The sequence below is a fragment of the Mycteria americana genome, chromosome 8, assembly GCF_035582795.1.
Source record: "Mycteria americana isolate JAX WOST 10 ecotype Jacksonville Zoo and Gardens chromosome 8, USCA_MyAme_1.0, whole genome shotgun sequence".
NCBI classification, from domain to species: domain Eukaryota; kingdom Metazoa; phylum Chordata; class Aves; order Ciconiiformes; family Ciconiidae; genus Mycteria; species Mycteria americana.
Window position 1 is genome coordinate 6,371,393 of NC_134372.1, and position 21,176 is coordinate 6,392,568.

Genomic DNA, 21,176 nt, shown 5'->3' on the forward strand with positions numbered 1-21,176 from the left:
TACTCAGTGTGAGGAGCTACCAAATCATATGCTTGAGCATTTTCCTGTACTAACGTTATCTACACAAGGGAAACAAAATATGGGCTTTTTCTTATGTAAAATAGATTCCTTTCAATCTAATAACCTCTCTGCCCTCAGTCTTAACCAGCTAGGGGTAGAGATATGACAGAGATTGCTAACTTCCACAGGAAATTAAGTCAAACAATAAAGCAACTGGTTTGAATATATATGATGGTCGCAGAAGAACTAAACTGCAGAAGCATCTCAGAGTGACAGGTCCTTGCTGCGGTATGTGAGAGGTAAAAGGATTTCTCTGCCAGCCACAAACATCCAAGGCCGTCGTCTCTTCTTTGGACAGAGAAGTGCTTTTCAGAACAACTCAGCATACTCCCCGTGCACCTGAGTCAGCTTGCGACCAGATGCTGATCCCATTTCACTGTAAATGCTGTGAGATTCCATTAGCTTCAGCAGATTTACATCAAATTTACAGCAATGTGAGATTAGCATCTGGCCTGGCTCCACTAGTGAATGAATACTAAGTTCCATATTATGTTTGTTCATGCAGTATCTACTTTACCTTAGCCATGCAGAGATTACCCATTTATGACTATGAGCAATCATGACGTTAACAACAAACCCGCTTTCATAAAACAAAAAAGGAGAATTGAATGGAGAAATAAGAAAATAAACAAGAAACACACTGGGGCACAAAACAGAAGGATCCTGCACTAACCTCTCGTCAGCCTGATTTTTGCAGCATCAGTGACATCTCAGAAAGCTATGCATCTGCCACGAACACTGATAAAACACTTCAATTCTTGCTCACAGAGATGGCAGCAACAACCAAACAAAAGGAAAATTCACGAGGACAGAATTTCACCCCAAATTTGCTGCAACGGATTCAGACCAGACTCCTTTGCAGGACTTGCGATAAGCCATCTCCCCGTAACGTCAGTGGAGAACCACCTCATCGCTGAGTGCCCTGCCCTTTGCTCTCTCTCAACAGGGGCTTGTCTGCACAGCGGCCCGGCTGGCACAGCTGTAAGGAAAGCCCAGTTCCACCTGGATGCCAGGCTGACGCTCCATTCCAAAATAAAAGTCATTTTAGTCTGGAATACCTGTTCCATCAGGTTTATTAATCTAAACAATGTGATTCTTCCAGGGATATAAAGATGCTTGCAACCAAGTCCTCCATGCTGTGTGTCCTGCCCTCTCTAGCTCCCCACTGTCTGAGAGCAAGTCCGCAAAAGCCCCGTGATCCATTTCAGACTCCTTTCAGCCACAGATTTACATTTCCAATTGCATTTAGCAGTGCACGAGGCGTGCATTGGTGACCCATGGAAGGGAGGAGAGCATTTGCATCGTCTTTGAGCCACTGACTCTCAGCAGCAATGCACACCATCCATTTGGAGATAAATGAGAGGTGGTCACACCTACCTTCTCCCTGTTGCTGTGTGCGGTGAGTGATCTGTGAGCAGCCCCCCGCAATGCTGTTCTGTAGTTATAGAAGTTACCAGTAGGGTCCATCTGGTGCTAGACACACACAAGACGACACGTTGGTTAGAAAGCAACCTGGGTCCTCTGAAGACAACTTTACCCGCAGTTGTAGCAAACCCTGAACAGAGCCTAGCCTACATCTTCAAAAATCCAGTAACATCAAAATGTTACTTTTCTAGTAACAGCTTACTGAGCTTTTATGTGAAGAATAAGGATGCACATTTTATATATGCCAAATCTTGGTATCCTCAGTACAAAAAACAACCTTGGACCTTGTTCACTCAACATCCAAGGTATAGCTTGGGAGCTTTGCACTCAGCATTGTGTCTGTGGCCAGACAAAACTGGCATCGGTGGAAGCACTATGGCTTGCATATAGGCTCATATTTTTGGTTTTTTTTCCTCCTCCTATTTATTTGAGTGCTCTGATTCCCCCCTACGCATCAGCAGCTTCACACCTTCCTCACTACACCTGGGAAACTTCAGCCAGAATCTGGCCCTCTGCCTGTGAAACATGTCTAGAAACATCTCATACCTGGACAAAAATGTGAACATTCACAAACAAAATATAATTCAAGCAGTGTATCAGCACCTTTTTTTTTTTTTTTTTTTTACCTCAAGAATGAAAAATTTGGCTGTTTTCACTTTTGACCAAGTCTTCTTTAGCCTGGAAACTGGACTCATGTTCATTCCAGCTATGAGTGACAAAGAAGAAGAAAAGAAAGCCATGGATGAGACTCAGGTTTCTCCTTTTCATCCGTGACAGCTGATGGAGAGACCCGGCTAGAAGCTGTACTTACAAATGATTGCCATCAGCGAATTAAAATTCCCTATGTTAAAGCACTCTCGGGCAACGTCAATGAAGAATTCGATGACTTGTGCTCGCTGTTTCTTTTTTGCAGGCTGCAAATTAAAATAAACAAATATCTGGAATAAGCATATGCAGAACTGGAGGGTGTCCTAGGCATTTGTTACACACATAGCAGGGGTCCATGCACAGCTTGGGTCATCTTCTGTCAGTCACTGGCCCTAACTCTGTTCCAGCAATCCAGTGGATGCTGGTGACTGGCAGTCTCTAAAATCAAAGCTTTCATTGCAGGGACACAGATGGAATTCACAGCGATTCCCAGGCTTGCCTCAGTTAATGTCTTAGCGCTGGAGCAGGCAGCCCAAACAGCCCTGAAGCAATGCCTCAGCTCCCTGCTGGCCTCCCTCAAGTCAGTGGGCACATCAGCACAGCCTTTCCTAAGGGCAGGATTTCACACCCGTATAACAGCAGCATCTTTGTCCCAGAAAGACTTCGTTTCCCTGCATTAATGCCCTTCCCCTCTTCTGGCCCTTTCAGCAATATGGCCAGGCCAAATGGTAGCTTGCATTTTAAATACACTTTTTAATTGGACTGAAATCACCCCACCTTTTCCAAAGATGATCTTCAAATGGCAATGCTTTTGAGTCACAGGCTATCTAGGCTGTTTATACTATTACTATTCCTCCCTTCCACACCCTTTTCAAAGGAGAAAGCATTCATTTCATTTCAATGGGGCCACATTAAACAAACTAAAACCACTACCAAGTTAAAAAAACACTAGTCACAGCTACAGTAACGGGCAGCAGGACAAAGAGCCCCGCAACGGGAATTCACAAGCACAACAGAGCTTTAGGGTGACAGATAACGAATACTGCTCCACTAGAATCTTTTCCAGCAGAAATCTCACATGATAATTCAAGGCATTTTTTCCCCTCTTTTTCCCTGCAGGGTTCATTATTCCACACTGTGCTCCTACTACATCAAGAGAACTGCATCCCCCGTGTGTTGCCAGCTCTGTTTTGCAATATGTTTGTCATTTATCGGGTCGCTTCTGCGAGTGCAATATCACTAAAACTTACCGTCAGATGCTTAGCTAGGTCGTAAGAAATAAATCCCCAGGTTTGCTTATTAATGTACGATCTCAAACTGGTACTTCAGGCGTGTAGTCAAACATGCCACATACTTTTCACTTACCATGCAAATTTCTGTTGCTACAAGATAGCAGAGTCTATTGAACCATTTCACATAGGCCTCAAGGTTACTCGTCTTCTTCTGTTCACTGAAACAAGTCTGGGGAGCAAAAAGCACAGAAAGACATATAACTGTGTTTCAGTTAGCTGCCTGATCGCTACGATAAATACGACACAAAGGTAGTTACTTGGCCACATCTCTCTCATGCATATGGAAGACTGTGCATCAAGGGCCCCGTTCAAAAAGTCAGTGGGTAGGTGGGTGGCTGGTAGATGCCCAGGGTCTAGCTGAGTGTGTCACGCTGCACATTTGCCTGAGCAAGTGTTCACCAGCACAGTCTGCACTGACCCTTCTTCACCGGGATATTAACAGCCGGGGCATTGCAGCATTCAGACTGCAATGATATGCAGAAAAAGTAAGCCAAGCGACGTCTTCCACAGCACGCTCAGTTTGAGCCTTTGATTCCAGGACTTCCTTCACTTTAGTAAATGCAATCACCCACAGCCCTTTTCAGGAGGGGAGAGACCGTAATTTAGTGAAGTGAACAAGAGGTAAGCAAAAGAAAACACAGTTCTAGTTGCTTCTTTATGGAAAAAAAATATTCCCCTCATTGAATTTTCAGGATAATAGGCTCTCTTGTGACCAGCTCTGTCTTGATGGCTGCTCTTGAACAGGTCACTTACATGCCAGAGATACTTCACTGAGAAGAGCCATTACAAGAAGCTTTTTTTTATATGAAACTTAACATAAATTCCCATAACTGATACAGGCTGTGGGAGCAAATACTTGGCTGAACTCTTCCAGTTCCTTTGACATCAACAGATAATTTGACTTCAGAGGAGTGATAGGGCAGTTCACATAGCTTGAAGATGTTGCTTGGGATTATAAGAATTCAAGTCCTTTTCCCAGCCCTAAATTCTTAGACTGTCCATCTAGGACACACTGCTCTCTAGAGTTCACGTGATTTATTTGAACATTCATTAGCATCCACTAGAGGGTATCAGAGAATACTGATTTTTTGTTTTATTAAGATGATCATTTCCCAGAGCTGCCATAAATATGTGCCACTAAGAAGAAAATCACAATGCATAAACACAGATCCATTAATGTCAATGGGATTACCCATATTATGTAAGTTAAACAAGTGACTAAAACCCCTTAAGACATAGGGCTTAACAAGATTCCCAAGGTAATTCAAGGTAAGAAAGCATTCACCTGTGATTCTGTATACAGGCACATTTAGAAACAGAAATCACACTACCATGCTATGGAGCAAGTCCGAACAAGCCTGAAATTCCTAGCCACCTTATGAGTAGACTACATAGACAATAAAAATGTATTTTAAAAGTATCTCAAAGATGAATGTCAGCAAGCAGCACGTAAATATCAAACAAAAGAGAGGATACCCAAAGCAGCCCCAGTATATCCATAGCAGTTGCTTTTCTTGCACGCTGTGGTATTGTTTCTTGTTATAGCAAAAAAGTACAGAAAACCTAGGTTTTGTTCCGAATATGGTATTTCCATTTCGACACTGCTGTCCCGTGCCAGGGCGTAAGAACCACAGCTAATACCACAAAACTTGTGAAAAATGTGCAACAGTTAAAGTTGAAACAGACTGCTTTTTAAAGGTTAAGCTTTATAAATGGCAACAATATTTAGCACCTCCCTAGCATCTTCCATCTGCAACTCAAAGTGCTTGATAAAAATTCATAAGTGAAGCCTTTTGAAGGCCTCATGCAAGAAAGATGTTTAATGCGATCTCCAGCTGGAGGGAATTCAGACCAGAGCCAGTTCCCTGTGGTTAACAGGGGTGGTCTCCATGGGTCAGGGAATAATCTGTCACTCCACCTAAGGTTTGTGCTGCTATGTACAACGTTCTGCCAGGTCCCACATGATCCCTCGGCTATACCTTACCCTGGTGCGGAGGCTTTTCTAAATCATTGCTAGGATCTCTGGTCAGCCCAGGGAAAGGGTGGAGAAAAGTTGCAGACTACCTCTGCTTTCACCAGCTTTGCCGACTTGAATCCCAATAATTTGTTAGTGCCATGCCTTGTGTGAAAATGTTATGGCAGTTTTTGCTTTACTAAGTAGATCTTCCTGGGGGGGAAGACATTGCCTTGAACTTGAAAGGCGATGCAGGGATGCATCCCTGCTCTGTGCCTGTTCTTTTCTCTGTTATTATGCACTTCATTGAAGTCACAGAACTGTTACTGGGCAGCACCTCAGTGTTCGGATTTGCATTTGAAGAACATGCATAACTGTCAGATAACTTGTCATAGGCTGTCAAGATGATTTGCTTGGATTTCCCATCCCACCGTTATTTTCAGGCTCTCCGCCTCTCACTCGAATCCTTGCCGTCCACCTTAGCTGATGTTTCCTTATGTTTACTTGGTAACCTCAATTTCTCTTCACATCCTGGTGGCATCCTGTGCTGGCCCTGCATTTGAAATTCTAGACACAGCTACAGCCATTGTGCGTACACTACTTTATTACTGAACGTTTCCTTCTTCCTCTTACCATCCCTTCCTCTCTATGGCTTTATGCAATTTGATTTAACCCCTGCTGCCTCCCTCCCACTCTTCCAAAATTCATTCAAATTTAGTGCCCTCATTTGATCTCTTTCATTTTACTTCGATACAGATAATGACGACTGTTCATTTTCAGCCGTGTCCCTCATGTTTGCAGCAGGTTGCCGAAATCTCACTGTGGCTAGTTTGATATTTCATGTTTCTGACACATCTTTGCTACTTTGGGGTTCCTTCCTAAAGGCTGTGATCAATGCTCAGAATACTTGAAACACCATCTCTGCCCACTCCCCTCTCCCCGAAACCAACTGCAGAATCTCCATAACTCCAGTAAGAGAAGGAAAGAGCCCAATGTTGCACTTTTTATCCATCCATCCATCCATCCATCCATCCATCCATCCATCCATTTTTTCACCATGACAAGCTATTCTGGTGCTCTTTGGGCAGCACTATAAGCAGAGGTCTTCCCGTTACGTTCAGCATCCAATGATGAAATTCTGCCATTGATGTATGATCTCAGTGGGAGCCCATATGCAGTTCTGGGAAAGAATTTTCCACCCTCTTTCTTTTCTGCAGTATGCGAAATCTCCGACTCTCCCTCTCCAGCCAGGAAGTTTCTTTCCTTATTGAGGCACTCACTGAAATGCTGCTTCAAACCCCACTGGAACCAGTGGAAAGACTCCAACTGGCTTCCACGGGCTTTGGATGAAGCCCTGATCAGGCACTCCATTCCCTGCGGTGCTTTGGGTTAAAAGCTATTGTGTAGGGAGAGAAGAGTATGTTGATTCATGACGCACTGACTCATTACTGTGGTGTCTGGGCACACACTATGGGCATTACATCACGTCCAGAGTCTTTACGCCTTCAGCGCTGGGAACAGACATTCCCTGGTTGTGTACAGCCGCGAGCCATCTGCCCTGGTCAAAGCAGGTCAGGAGGAACAAGCCAGAAAGCAGAACATCAGGGTGCTGGCCAGTCTCGGGCTAGGACATACTCTCACCAGGAAGGAATGGCAATGACCTGCCAGTGCGAGCTCTACCAACAGGTCCCATCCTTGCCGTGAGAATACAGGTCTCAGCTGGCCCGGCCCTCGTCAACATGTGCCCAGGCCCTGCTCTTACGGATCTCATCACATCAGTTCATCTAGAACGAACAGCGATCGCAGGAGACACTTTGCACGCGGACACATCATACCTTGGTGCCATCCAGAGGGTCTTTATGTACAAATGCCTGCACAAACTCCTCAGGTCCAATGTGACTTAGCCTTTCCTATTAGAGGGGGGGGAAAAGAGAGAGAGGAGGAAATAAGAAAGCACCCCAGAATCTCTTCTGTTTCTCTTGGTTAGACATCCCCATTATCTGTCAGCTCTGAGTGGTGTTACTGAACTGGTAGACAGCCAACTAGCACCAGACATTAAAATTCATAAGAACAATTAGAGTTATTTCAGCAGAAAGAAGAAAATGAGAATAAATATGTCTCATTACTGACAAGCCACGGTAAGAGCCCTCTCCACTGCGCAGAGAGAAAGGTGCTGGATGCACAGGGCTCCATCTGGAAGCCAGCAGACCTCAGTTCTGGGCTTGGCGCTGCCGCAGACCTGCTGTGGTCCAGCATTACTCAGTAGCCTTGTTTCCCAGCTGTTAAAATGGCAGTAATGCTGTGAGCATAGCAATCCATTGCTCGTCTGCACACAGTGCCCTGACCCCACCTCCCCAGCCAGTGAAGCTCAGGTGATGCCCCAAGGCGGTGGGCTCTGTGCCACTGGGGAAGGAAGGCACTGAAGATGCACAGGCTTACATTAAAGGCATTGCTTACACTGTAGAGTGTCCCAGGCGTTACCCAAAACAAAAGTAAATCAAGCATCCAGATCTCACTTAGTAAAGAACGGTCCATCTCCACCAGCTCCTGAACAAACCTGGCAGTTCCAGCCACACCACTGACCTTCTTATTAGGCTTTTCAATTCCCTTAAACATGTTCATTAGAAAAAAATATTTGTTGTAGGCCACAAAGGTATTTCAGAGGAGATATTCTGGAATTCCTACAGCCCAAACTTAGAACACTCAAGTAACAATAAAATTAGCGGTAGTTTTGCTTAAGTGAAAATTTTATGGCTACTCCTATGCTTGGCTTCTCACGCCACTGATAACTGTATAAGACTCTTACTAGCAAATAACTGTTATTAAATAAATAGCAAATAATTCTTACTAACAAAAAAGCTTCAGACAGTTTCAGTCCGAGGTAGTTGGTGTACTGGATGCAGTAAATGAAAGAGAAGGTAGAGAGCACTGATTACAGTAAAGTGGAATGAAAACCTCTAGCTGCATCGGTTTTAAAAGTGCAGCGGTGCCCCAGTTACAGGGAATCTCCCCTTGGAAGACAGTTGTACTGTGGAGGAAAAGAAAAGCAAGAAAAAACTCCAGGCAAAAGGACTTCTACTCTCTGGTTTAAGTTATATAAAGCAAAGAGAGCCAAAGCTGCACGTTCTGAAAGCTAACCAAGGTGATCCTAAATTTGGGGTTTCTGAACTATTCCACTTCTTGACAAATAGAGTATCAACTACCTTCAGAATTCCCAAAGCTAATTCCATGATATTCACTCCAATCCACAGTCCATTTCATGGTTTGTTTTTCCAGCCTTCCTCTCAAGGACGAACAGTGTCTACAGGAGGACAGGCAGCAGGGAATCATTACAGCTTCATGAGATCTGCAGATGGCAGCAATGTTTTATGTTCTTCTGTGAACATCCAGGAGGTCTACACAGATGACCTGAACCTGGGAGAAGGGTGTGCAACACAACAGTCTGTCCAACGTCTTGGTACTGCAATTGGAGTGATTACCATCAAAAGCCCGTTTGCCGGTGAACTGCAGTCCAAGGAGGGAAACAGCAGGACTTTGTGTGGGTGGCATTTGCGCACTCTTGTATGTCCATGCACGAAGTCTCAAAGGGAAGAATGAAAAACACATCGGACAACTCAGATGCTTTTGTGTATCTGTAGGAACGGATTTGAACTGTTAACATTTCTTCCAAATTAATAAAAGGGCTAATGACCAGCCATTTCAATAGTACCGTCGGGTTGTGGGGCTCAGAGCGCCTTACAGAAGTGGGAACCCCTTGACCTGCCTGTGACTCTGACTCGCATTTCACAAATAAACAAGCTGAAAAGGTAAAGTGACCCGCCCCAAGATGCACAGGAACACTCTGATATATAGCTTGCTTCCCAAGCATCTCTTAACCTGTCAAACCCTGCCTCCTGCTGCAGTGCTGATACAGCACGGGATGTGCTGCAGCAGTGCAGACATTTTTTGGTTGTGTCTAGAATACTTAGCAGCTGATGGCTTAAAATAATATCTCTGACTGCAGAAGTTGGGAACCATTCCCACTTACCAGCTCCACATGTGTCAGCTGCTGAGCCAGAGTGTAAGGGTCACTGCAGACGCTCAGGATTTCTCTCTGAATTGATGGAGGTTTACTTTTAAAGGCAACCAGCTTATCAGAGACAGCAGCACTGATCTTGACAATCCCTTCTTGCCCATGGCTGACGGTTGCAAGCTTCTGATTCAGGGTTTGCAAAAGCTGATTCATCTTTTTCCAGTAGGCCTGGAGAGACAGGGAGAGAAAGAAACATAAACCACCCCCAGAACTTGACAAAGGAGTGTTTTTATGCTGAATTCTCCCTTCTGCAAAATACTCCTAAGCCAGCAACAGGTTACCGTTTTATTTTCAACAAGCCTATTTCAGAATAACCGGTTGGCTTAATTACAGTTCTGTGCTCTGGACCACAGAAACGGACTGCAGTCAAGAGAAGAGGCAGGCAGGACTGGTGGGTTGGGCTGGCACTGATGCTCGCGTATTCCTGCCAACATCAGGATCAGAGAGGAGGTAATGCTACAAACATGAGTTATTGCAGCTTTCTGGAGCACAGCAGCATCAGTACGTATCCTTTATGTCAGCTACGTGTTGGCCGAGAACTCTACCTGTTAGTGGTGCCTAGTCAACTCTTATTTATTAGGAGTAAGAAATGTTTCTAACACTATTCTCTCCACCCTTTTGAGCTGAGAGCAGCAGAAGCATGCTGCTACTTGCTATCCAGTTGGAGTGGTCCAAGCATCATGTAGCTTCGAGTATTTAATATCCAAAACGTTAACTGCTACTGAAGGAAGCTCGTATCGTATTCCAAGCACGGCCATGTGCTCAGCAAGATGACCATTACTAGGTTGCTCAGGTTGTTCTCAAGAGCTGGAAAAGCTCTTTACAGACAATGAGTGGAGCTGCTGGCCGTGAAGGATCAGCAGAAAGAAATGTCTTCAACTCTTCATGACTGACAGATGCAGACATCACAAAACTGAGATAACTGAGAGACCTGGCGGATGGGCTTTAAAGAAAGGACTAATTGGAAATGTCCTTGGGCAAAAGCCTCATGTGGAGCACAGGGTGTACCCTGCTGAGGAACATGGCCTCATGGGCTTTCCCAGACAGAAAAAGGAGCATCAGGCATGGGTGCAATGGGTGCTTGCTTCAAAGAGCATGGTCACTTGGGAAAACAGTTTGCAGGCTGGCCTGCTACCAGCTCCTCTTCCAGCACAAAGACACACAGTGGAGAGATCCTCTGGCTGCTCACAAGAGGAATAACTCCTCACTCCCCACCCAAACGGAATTTAGTAACGTCAAGTTGCCAGTAACATCAGTTTGTAATCTGTCAGGGTGAAACCAGAGCTGGCACGGAGCCCTCTTCTGTTACATCTGTACTGCGCAGCAGATGTACACCCTGGCATCCTCCACGCAGTCCTCATCATCACAACAGGGACCTGGCCAGAGTGTGCCTTCCCGTGAAGACTAACACACACCTGTGTTGCATCCCAAGCTGGATGCAGCCCAAGCGAAGTCTTGGAAAGTATGAATCCTGAGGGTTTAGATACAGCCTTTCTCTTCTTCAGACTTTTGTAGACTGTGGATAACCTTCAGTGTTAGGCATTGACAGCACTCATGGTACCAGAAGCCAGAGTCAGTGCTCTTCTCACCTACACAGGATCCCAGCTGCACACTGGAAGTAGCATCTCCTACTACTTCACAGTGAAGAATAACATGCTCACGTCTACCCTGTTTCCATTACAGTCTGAGGCTGGAAACCTTCAGAACATCCCAAGTGCTTCAACTTTTGCTGCAACACCTTAACTTTCATACAGCTTTTCTAGCAGAAGGTTTCACATTGCTGAGGAACCTCTCATTTCACTCAAGGAAGACGCTCTCTTGAGCTGGGGTGGAACACGGGCCAAACACGCAGGACGTAGTCAGACTTTTTTGCAAAATAGAGCTGGTAAGTCTGAAATGAAGCAAGTCTCTAGAAGGCAGGTGGGACTTGTCTTGGAGAATGACAACACGGTGTATTTGGAAGCAAATCACACAGGAGGAGTGAAAATTGAGTAAGGAAGATGTAAAAATAAATAATGTAAGTAATTTTGAGAACATTAAAAACATTCTTCCAGTTTTTATCTGTTCCTGATGTATACTAGATCCAAGGAAGTGAGACTACTGGCCTTCTTCATGTAAATCCTCATTCAAACAGATGGTCACACTTTGGATTTACAAAGACTGTCCTGGACCCAAACTACTGAACACCATCTAAATATTTCTCTGGTTTACATCCAGGTATGTTTGCAAATCTCAGCATAGTTTATCAAGCTCTATGAATAGAATGTTATTTTTTAGTGGAAACTCAAATAGCTACATATTTGGTATTTTGTGAACATATTTTGTAAACAGGGGAATTAATTTCGGGGCAGGGGGGCAGGCACGGCACTGAAATCCAAGTCATCTACAGAACATAAAACATTTGGCTAAAAAACTTTTAGCTGAAAACCCAGTTCGCCTTCAAAAAGGAGTTTGGATGAGAAATCTTGGACCAGCCATGTCTGTGCAGTATCAAATTCTTCACTGTTTGGATGAAAAGCCAAAAAGCAGCATAAAATTGCTTGAAAGACATGCATATTAGCCAGTCTTTCAATAAATCCTTATCAAGAGATCCAGTTTCACCTCGTTTTGTAGGGAATATGGCATAATAATATAGATACAGACAACAGTAAACAAAGACTCAGCTAAGCCAGCCACCTAATAAAGAATGAAATGAGAGACACTTAGTGGACACAAAAAAGATTATTCAGAAATTAGAGCTCTTGAAGAGACTCACTGAAAATCGGTTGGGTGCACCCTCGCCTAGAAAGCTTTTCTGTGTGCATTGGGGGAGAAATTAAAAAAAATCCTGCTTTTGCCCTTTTAAAAGCATTTCCTGCCTTCTTTAAGCTATGTTCACTAAGTGAAAACAACATTGTTCATTACCTTCAACATGCTGGTAATTACCTTGCCACAAAGTGACCCCCCATTGTACACGGCCGCATGCTGGACTCTATCAACCGATTTCACTTCATTGCCACATTAACAGTCAAAAGAAGCATACTACTGTTTAATATTTAAAGAAAATGTTTCGTTCTTAACTGGGAGGGTTCCTCTGAAGATGGCAGGCCTCAGCAGGTGGCTTAGGAGCTCAAATTTTAATTAAAATTTCTAACTCTAAATGCAAATCACAGCACTTACTAAGAAATGCTTCTCAGCATGGACACCTTTATAAGCACATGACAGAGCCTTTAGAAAGTGGACTCTACAAAGGACAGGAGCATACACTGCGGGGGAAAATCCTGCATTAACCTACATGGGCTAGATGACCTCACAAATCTTTCAATCTTTAATTTCTATGATCCACAATGGGAACAACTTTCTTCCAAACAACTAAAGGGCACCACCACTCTTCCGTGCTGTCCCTTAAAAAAGGAAATTTGCATTTGCAGGATATGAGCTGTTTCTTAAATTAATTCTTGATTCTGCTCAGGCATAATCACTTGCAATTATAGTGCCTAGTAATATTTGAAAAGCAATGATTTGCCCCAAAGGGCACCCATAAGCATTGGTACACAGCTATGCCCACTCCAGACCAAAGGTGTGCAGCACTTGCTCAGGTTAGGCAAATAAATTATTGCTTTGTATGCAAAAAGTTGATTTTTAGCATTTATGCTTCACCAGGGCAGCTACTGCTTTTAAAGAGCACCCATAAAGCCCCTCTTCTCTGCCCTTTTGGCTGGTTCCTTCTTTCCAGTGGACATGATTTTGGTGGGTCTGTATGGCTTTCTCTCACTTCAGATGCTGAAAGGCTGCAAGACACCTTTCTTAGTGGTTGACGGGAGCAAGTTCATTGCCTCTTCCCCTTGAGGGAGAAGTTTTACTGCTCTGTCAATGGAATTGAGGCCACCTTGGCTCTTTCTGAAAGTCCTTTGTGTTCCCTTCACCTCCATCAAAGTGTCATGCAGCTTCCCCTTCCCACCCCTCCTCTCCCATGGGCTGGCCAGCCCAGCCAGCCAAGCCATGCCAGCCTACAGCCACCCAAAAGTGCCAGACGTGATGCCAGCCCAGCCCAAGAGCAGCTGTTTCCATTTCTCTCGTGTTTCATGTGGGTAGGAGGGTCCAATTTCATTTCCGTTGTGCTGCAACCCTGTTAATTCCTTCTCTCTTCTCTCCAGCCATCTCTTTCTTGGACTCATGGGTATGCGCTTTTTGTTCTACTGAATTGCACCCATCTGTGGCCTGAAGCCAGGCCTTGATGTAGCCAATGGAACTGAATTGTTGCACATCCCATGGTTAACCTAGAAGTAATTAGAGACTCTATGTACTATTTGCTCTTATCCTTATTATTTTCATGGAGTTTGTGGTATTTTTAATGTTTCTGAATTAATTTATGGAATTCACCCACCTGAATTTGCAAGCAGGTCTCCCAGAGACTCCATTCACTGTGTCCTACTCTGCCACACACATGGCTCATGCATTTGAACATCTAGACCATAACAGCCATCTAGACTGAGTTTTGCCCAGCAGGCCACACACTGCTGTCTTCTGCCGCTTTCATGCTCCCAGAGAAGCTACACGTCCATAAACATTTCTATTTTCTTTAAATGTAAGGACTGTCCCTTGCTATCTCGCCATATCGGCCAAACAGGCTGGATTCAACAGGAGCTATCTCGTGGCCCACAGATCCTGTGAACTTTGATGGGGATTCCAGTGGCATCATCAGTCAAACTGTGACCAGAGTCTGCTGCTCTGTCCCTGCTCGCTCCTGTCTGGGTCCCTGCTTTACAATGTCAGCCAGCTCAAGCACAGGGCCTGGGAACTCTTCTACCCAGGACAGGAAGGTGTAAGCCAACCCCTTGTTAGATTCACTAATGAAAAAGATGACAAAATGCAAACATTCTTTCAAAAAAATTACCAGACTGAAGACATGTAAAATAAGGAATGGAAAATTAGATTTCGGCACAGGTGATCAAGGAGATAAGCAAATGGAGAAGATGAGACAAAAAAAGGACCATAAATGCCCTTTGGTGGTTCCACTTTCACAACCACTCATTTTCTTTGAGAAAGGAAGCCTTCATCAGGTACCTTCAGGCAACTGATGATCTTTTTTAGCTCCCCAGTGCAATCACTTGATGACTGGCTGCTTGCTCCACTCCCCGTTCACTGAACTACACATCCTGGAGCACTCCCTGACCCACTGCTTGGCCAAGATGGTTGGTCTCAGGTCACGATACTTCACTCCTCTGCTAGACTATAACTTGGGAGATCACAGCTCTGTGCTCTGTGACCACCACACTCAGTCTATGCTATTCCTCAGATCTTCCATCTGTGAAATGGGAATGTTATTCTCTTACAATGCAACGTGTAGTAGATAAATTCCACTGATCACTCCAATGTGTCCCCATGGCACTGCCACAGGGGTACCTAAACTGAGAGATGTGGCTTTCAGGGAAGCTACTACAGGTTTTAACCATTAGAGGAGAACAAAGCTGTGAGAGTTCCCAGGAAGAGGCATGGAACAGAATGTGGCAAAAGGAGGAAAAGGAGGAACCAAGTGGGAAAATGAACTTAACATCTCCGCACAACATCCCAGGTCAGACATCCTCACCTCATCGCACGGGGCTATCCTGTGAATCATGTCTTTCAGATGGCCAATCATCCGCTCTTCCTGAAAGTCATACGGGAACGTCTCTGTCCACTCTGTCAGCAACTGTAAGATTTTGGGTCCAAATTTTCTGATCCGAGCCTGAAATGGAAACCAGAATGATGGATAGGGATTGAAACGTGTTTACTCATTAAAGTCTCCCAGCAAATATGTATGTCACTCAATGTGGGGCCAGATTTTCAAAGAAGGCACTTATGGTTGCACCTGCAAAATCTGCACACACGCAAACAAACAGTGTGGTGCACAAATGACAATACATTTTGGCATGCAAAATATACCAGTACTTAGATGCATGCACAACTGTCTGGTTTACATGCAGATTTAAGTATTCTGCCCATGCAATCGGCTCATTTATGGTTCGATGGACATTTTGTTGGTGCAACCTTTATACCTTCTTTAAAAACATCTGGCCTTTTTGCTGATTTGAACCATATGTTCTTCCCTTTTGTACTTACAACCCTCCTACATTTTCATCCTTCCCTGAAAAATTGATCGGAATGTATTTCTTGACCAACAAAGAGGTGTTTTTTGCTTCTTTGCTTTCTGGCTGTATGAAAAAACTGCTTAGTGACCAGTAGCAGATGTAACACGAGGAAGAAAAGATGGACAAAACACCAGCACGTTAGTAACTTTACCTGGGTTACTGATAATGTTGCTCTCTTCCCACATGAGCTCAAGGTCATGATAGGACAAGGACACCCACTCACATAACACACCGCTGGCGCCCACTTTGCTTTTGGTGTAGATTCATCTGAGAACGCAGCAGTGGGAACAGTCAGGAAGATATGGGGCAAAGAGGGAAACGTGGGGAACAGCACAATCAGTGCATTAGTATTGTCTCAAAAGACGGTCAGTGCGGCTGCTTCTAAAGCTCTCATCCTCCATTGTCCAAGAACACGTGAAAAGGAAATTGCGTTAAACAACAAACTGCATTTTCATTTACAGAAAACACAGACCAAAACAAACACCCTTCTTCTGCATCCTACGTACTGTAGCTAAAGCGTACCCTGTAATCAGGAAAAATTATACTCTTGAGCTCCACAGCTCTCTGCTTTTCAACCAAGGTGGTTAAAATGCGTATTTCAGCTTTCCGCCAACAACAGGTTTCAATGAACCGCATCTCTAAAAATAACTGCTGTCAGCTAGCATTAAGCTCATGCTCAAAGACCAGCAGGTGGCTGCTAAAGGGAAAGCTTTATTGGAAACTACAAAGGTCTAAGGGACATTTGCTCCAGCTGTGTAAACTGCTACTACGAATTTGAAGGAGAGGACTTTGTGCAAGTCACAGGACACGCCTCAGGGGACGGGAGGTTGCTTGTGTCCAAAGTTTCAAAGTCAGCCCACTCTCAGGAACACAAAATCAGCTGTGTCCCACCAACTCTGCGTTACTACGGGCTAGTCCAAAATGCAGACTCACCTCAGGCAGACTGGGAGATCTTTGTAACCAGATAATGTTTCTCATTTCTTGCAAAGTTTAATGAGCAGCAAAACTTTGCAATGCTCACATTTTAATCCTCCTAAATTTGCATCTGCCATAGCATCGGAGAACAGAACCCATCACGCCTCAGAAAAATTGTTTTGGATGCTGCACCTCATACAGATATTCCTATTAACACAGACTGTACGGGCAACCCAAGTATCAGATTTCTATGTAGTCTGGCTATGCTCTCCATAGTGAGGGCAGAGCTCCTGTTACTCATGCAACCAGTTGCCTGGGCAAAAACAAGCACGTGCGTTCAGGTGTTGGTGATTCAGTATGTGATGCCAAAAATACTGTTTCAAAGCTGGAAAGGCTGATCTTGAGAATCATTTCAGAATTTGGGGGTTTTCAGAAAGTTGCAACTAACGCACGTTCTTCTCCCCTCCACTGCACCGAAGATGCATCTCCTGCTCCAGGTAACGTACGGGATAGGTCTTCATCAATGCACCGAGGAGCGCTTGGATGGAACCCAGCACTGAAAAGGATCCAGTGGGATCCACCTCCACCGTAGCGCCTGTGGGACTGCCAGAGGATGCATCTGTGTTGTTACACACTGTATCGGTCTGGACAGTCCTAGGGCAAAACAGGAGGAGTGCCGACGCAGTAACAGCTTGGATTTTCTCATCCTATTAGCTTGTCACAGCTTCACTACTGCTTCAACTCGTTCCTGGTGTGCCAGACAGTGCCGCTCCGCACCACGGCTGTGCGGACGATCTGTCAGTGCCGGCAACAGGAGGTTAGTGGGTAGCTGCGTGCTGTTACGTACTGTTCAAAGTGACAGGTAAGGCCAAGAGGAAATATTACTGTGCCAGAAGCAAGAAAGCAAAAGGGCAGACGCATTAAGTAAAAATGGGAAAGAGTGGTGTGTTGACATCTGCGATTGACGGTGTGTGAGGTTTACGTCCTACCTCCTTGCATCCCGTGGGCTTCATCAGAGCCTTAAAGAAGTTAAGAAGGAAAGTCACGTGGGAAGACTAAGACGGGGGGAAGGGAAAATTAGAAGAAGATTTGAAGTGACTAGTGCCTGGAGCACTGCTCTTGGACATGGATACTGGGATGCCTCAATGTCAGGATCTCAGCGGCAACCATCATCCTTTACGAGAAAGTTTCATTCAATCCAAAGGGAGGCAAAGGACACACACCAGACCCCAGAATTCTCTTCCCTTTGAAAATACTTCACATTTTGGGGCTGTAAAGATAAACTAACCTTGTCCAGCACGGGGTCATCCAGCCGCTGCTGCTCAATGCACTTGTGACAAACTCGGGACAAAAGCTCATGGGGTTCGATGAAGAGTCTGGAACTCAGCAGGAATGTAAAGATATAGGCTTTCTGCGGGAGAAAGACAAGCAGACCTGCTGTAAGCAGCCGCGCAGTGGGTAATATTAGCCATAAAAGCCCTGAACTCCACAGTTTTTGCATTTCCACTGGGACAGATCTTTATGTCTAAAAGACATAGGGATTCCTGACCCTGCAAATGGACCTGGTTACAGTGGGTGCAGGAGGCAGTGGCATCTCCTCCCTCCACAGCATCCAATTCCAGTCTTTGGTTGCCCAAACCCTGTGCAAACACCCAGCAAAGACAGTCTGTAGGCCACTCTACAGGAGCGAGCCCAGGCATAGGAGACAGCACAACCAGGGATGCACGGAGGCCAGCGGAAGTTAAACGCGTAGACACTCAGGCACCTCGGTGTTGTACTGGGTCGTGAGCTGCAGACGCCCTCAGATCAGTCACATCTTGCTATAGCCCTGTAGGTCTCACCCAGCCTGTCTGAAGGAATATTTCATTTATTCTACTAACTCCCCAAAATTCATTCCTATCAGCCAAGCCGTATCAGATGCAGTCCCACAACTGTGAAGCTGTGGGAAGCAGGCCTGTTGGATCAATCCTTGGATTATTTAAAGTATTCCAGCAGTGAATTTAAAATATATGCAGGAATCCTCAGTTGTTTGCATTCTGACCCCTCCCAGCGCCTGAATTATCTTCTTTCCTCCAGACCTAGCCATGATCCTGAGCAGCAGGTATAATTTTATACATCACACATTGCTTAATGAAAATCTCACAGCCTAATCTGTCCATTACCTATTTTTATTGCCTTTCTGTTCTTTTTTTTAATTGATGTGCTTCTTTATTACTTATTTTTAGCTGATCAGAAACTCAGCTGCGGGTAATTTAAAACATGCTGTCTGCTCTGCATTGATAACTTTTGTAGTCTTCTAAACTGCCCAGAAGTCAATGCTACGCCGTGCTTTGAAATACAACCCTTTCCATAGAGATATATTAGCACTTAAAAGTCTTCCAGTCAAACTCCGTCCTGAATTCCACTGAGTATGTGCAAAATCCAGTGAAGTCAATGGCTTGCAGGACCATAAACCTGCTTCCAGTTTAGATCCTCACACTGTTGGTGGAGAAACACTGAATATTCACTGATGGAGCACGGATTAGGATCTGGACTGTGCTGTCCAGTGATGGCAAAGTTGGTGTGAATACAACCCTAGGTAAATTATGAACCCATCAGAAGGAGCATCTCTGCTGTCACTGAGGGAATGCTTTGTACATGCAAACAAACCTGGGTGACTTCAGCAGCTCCTGAAATTCAGCTAATTTAATGCCAGTTCAGACTTGAGTTTTTTTGCTTCAGTCTTCATCTAAGCCTCTCTGGGATGCACTGCTATTTTTGAAGTGCTCCGACTGCTACATCACTAATTCGTCACCACCACAGCCTTCCCCCCTCAGCCCGTTCTCTTATTTAAAGGCAGTATCAGCTTTGGGATCTGCTTTTTCAGGGGAACAATTATAGAGCAGTGAAACAGCATTTAAAGCAATGCATCGATTTACCAAGCTTTAATTGTATGCAGCTTTTAAATTAGCCCTCTTAATTCAAGATTTAACACATTTGCACTTTTGCATAAAGTGCTGCCCCAATTCATCAAAATTAAACTGTTTATTATACTGTGAATTGCTTACTTCAGGGTAGTAATCAGTGGTAGGTATGAGATGCTGGATTAGAGCATCCAGAGATGCTGAGGTAAGGTTTCCATCCTGGAAGATCAGTCCTCCTTTTTCATCTTCTTTTGAAGTATGTAGATGAGGGCTGAAGCCACATGGGGTAAACATACTGGTAGAACTCAGCGTTTGGGGCATGCCTTCCTACAACAGACAGAAACTCACATCAGGGACAAGGTCCACCAGATTCACAGCCACATCTGTCTTCTGGCTGATTTGAAAAACACAAGCCATTAATGAGAGCTTCCTGTTCACAAAATTAACATGATCGCTTCATTATAATCTCTTTTATTGTTCTCATTGGCAGATAATGCCTGCGACGGGAAATACACAGGAAAATGGGACATTCTGATTTATGCTTTTGGGCCAGGAAGGGACATAGCTGCTTCAGGCTCCCACCCCAAATGTGATGTGTCTGTGATGATCCCCTTTTTGCTACCAGCCCTGGTCAGTCCCATGTAGGAGAGGCAAGATCCTTGGGACTTGAATTCGGCAAGTTCCTGAGCAGAACAGAGCTGTTCGTTTGAACCTCTGTCCCCCTGAGAATGAGGCAGGGAGAATTTAGGGTGAGAGAGGGAGAGAAAAGAGGTGCCACCCAGGGCTTGCTCAGGATGGACCTTGAGAAATGCTCTGTGGCTCCCACGGGACAGGAGAGGCCTCAGAAGTCAACCGGAGGAGGATGGAAAAATGAAGGGAGTTGGAGGCAACAGAGAACGTGGGAGCTGAAGAAGAGATTAAAGAGCAACGAAAAGAGAAATGAGGGAGAGGGAGAAGGCAGACACCTGCACTATTTTTGGAGCCTGAAGTTAGTCAGTCCTAGATCTATACTTAGGCACTAAATAAATGTTTCAAAAAGATTCTGAGCACTCATCGACTTCACTAGAGATGCAGAGTCCTCAGCACCTTTGAAAAGGAGGCCAGGCAAACTCGGAGCGTGTAGCCCAGTTTCCAGCTCCCTGTATTATCAGTTCTCTGGGCTCTCCGGGTTGCCTTCTTGGCTCCATCTCAATTTTGTGGCTTACAATCAGGTTTTAATGTTTCTTCTGTTGAGCAAAGTCGGGTTGTTCCTGAATTGGTGCAAGGGATGGCAGATTTTGCCCTGAGAGCTTTAAGGCATCTCCAGCTGCCTCTGAAACCCCCTCTAGAAGCTGCTCCGCTCTCAACACGAGGCAGCGTTATAGGATGCGGACTGGGAAAAGGACAGTGCATGCTCACTCCCAGGTCAGCAAATATATCATCCAGAGCAAGGGACCCCTCTGTGACCTGATAATTTGCTTCTAAATTTGATTTTACTTGGTGCGAGGGAGGATGGGAAAGAGGTGAAGGAAGGGAAGAGTCCTAGAGCCAACCTCTACCCCCCTGAGCAGCTACAAAACATTTTCCAGGACTCCGGCTCTCCCTCCTGAGCATAACCTCTGCCTGCTGGAAGAGCAAGATCTGCACCCTGCAGCCCTCTGAGCCGGCACCGACCTCCCAGGTAGGAAGGCACAGGGCTTCAGCCTGCCGACCCGTCCTGCCTGCTGGGGCTCGGTCACAGGCAGTCAGCACATACGCCTTATTCTCCAATGTATTTCTCTGCTCTATTCTTTACCCTGTTCCATCGTCTTCTGCCTC

At 45.0% G+C, this 21,176-nt stretch overlaps 1 protein-coding gene across 1 annotated transcript in view; it reads right to left on the reverse strand.

Annotated features, from left to right (window-relative positions):
* The window catches only part of RASGEF1C (RasGEF domain family member 1C), a 28,573-nt gene extending 8,873 nt beyond the window's left edge, over positions 1-19,700 (reverse strand). Inside the window, exons 1-9 of the mRNA XM_075509805.1 lie at positions 19,524-19,700; positions 17,765-17,887; positions 15,021-15,158; positions 9,407-9,619; positions 7,215-7,289; positions 3,499-3,594; positions 2,297-2,399; positions 2,112-2,191; positions 1,438-1,533 (exon numbers count right to left, since the gene is read on the reverse strand). Of these exons, the coding sequence (XP_075365920.1) occupies positions 1,438-1,533; positions 2,112-2,191; positions 2,297-2,399; positions 3,499-3,594; positions 7,215-7,289; positions 9,407-9,619; positions 15,021-15,158; positions 17,765-17,887; positions 19,524-19,700 (1,101 nt within the window). The remainder of the gene's footprint in view (positions 1-1,437; positions 1,534-2,111; positions 2,192-2,296; positions 2,400-3,498; positions 3,595-7,214; positions 7,290-9,406; positions 9,620-15,020; positions 15,159-17,764; positions 17,888-19,523) is intronic.
* Positions 19,701-21,176: the final 1,476 nt, after the last annotated feature.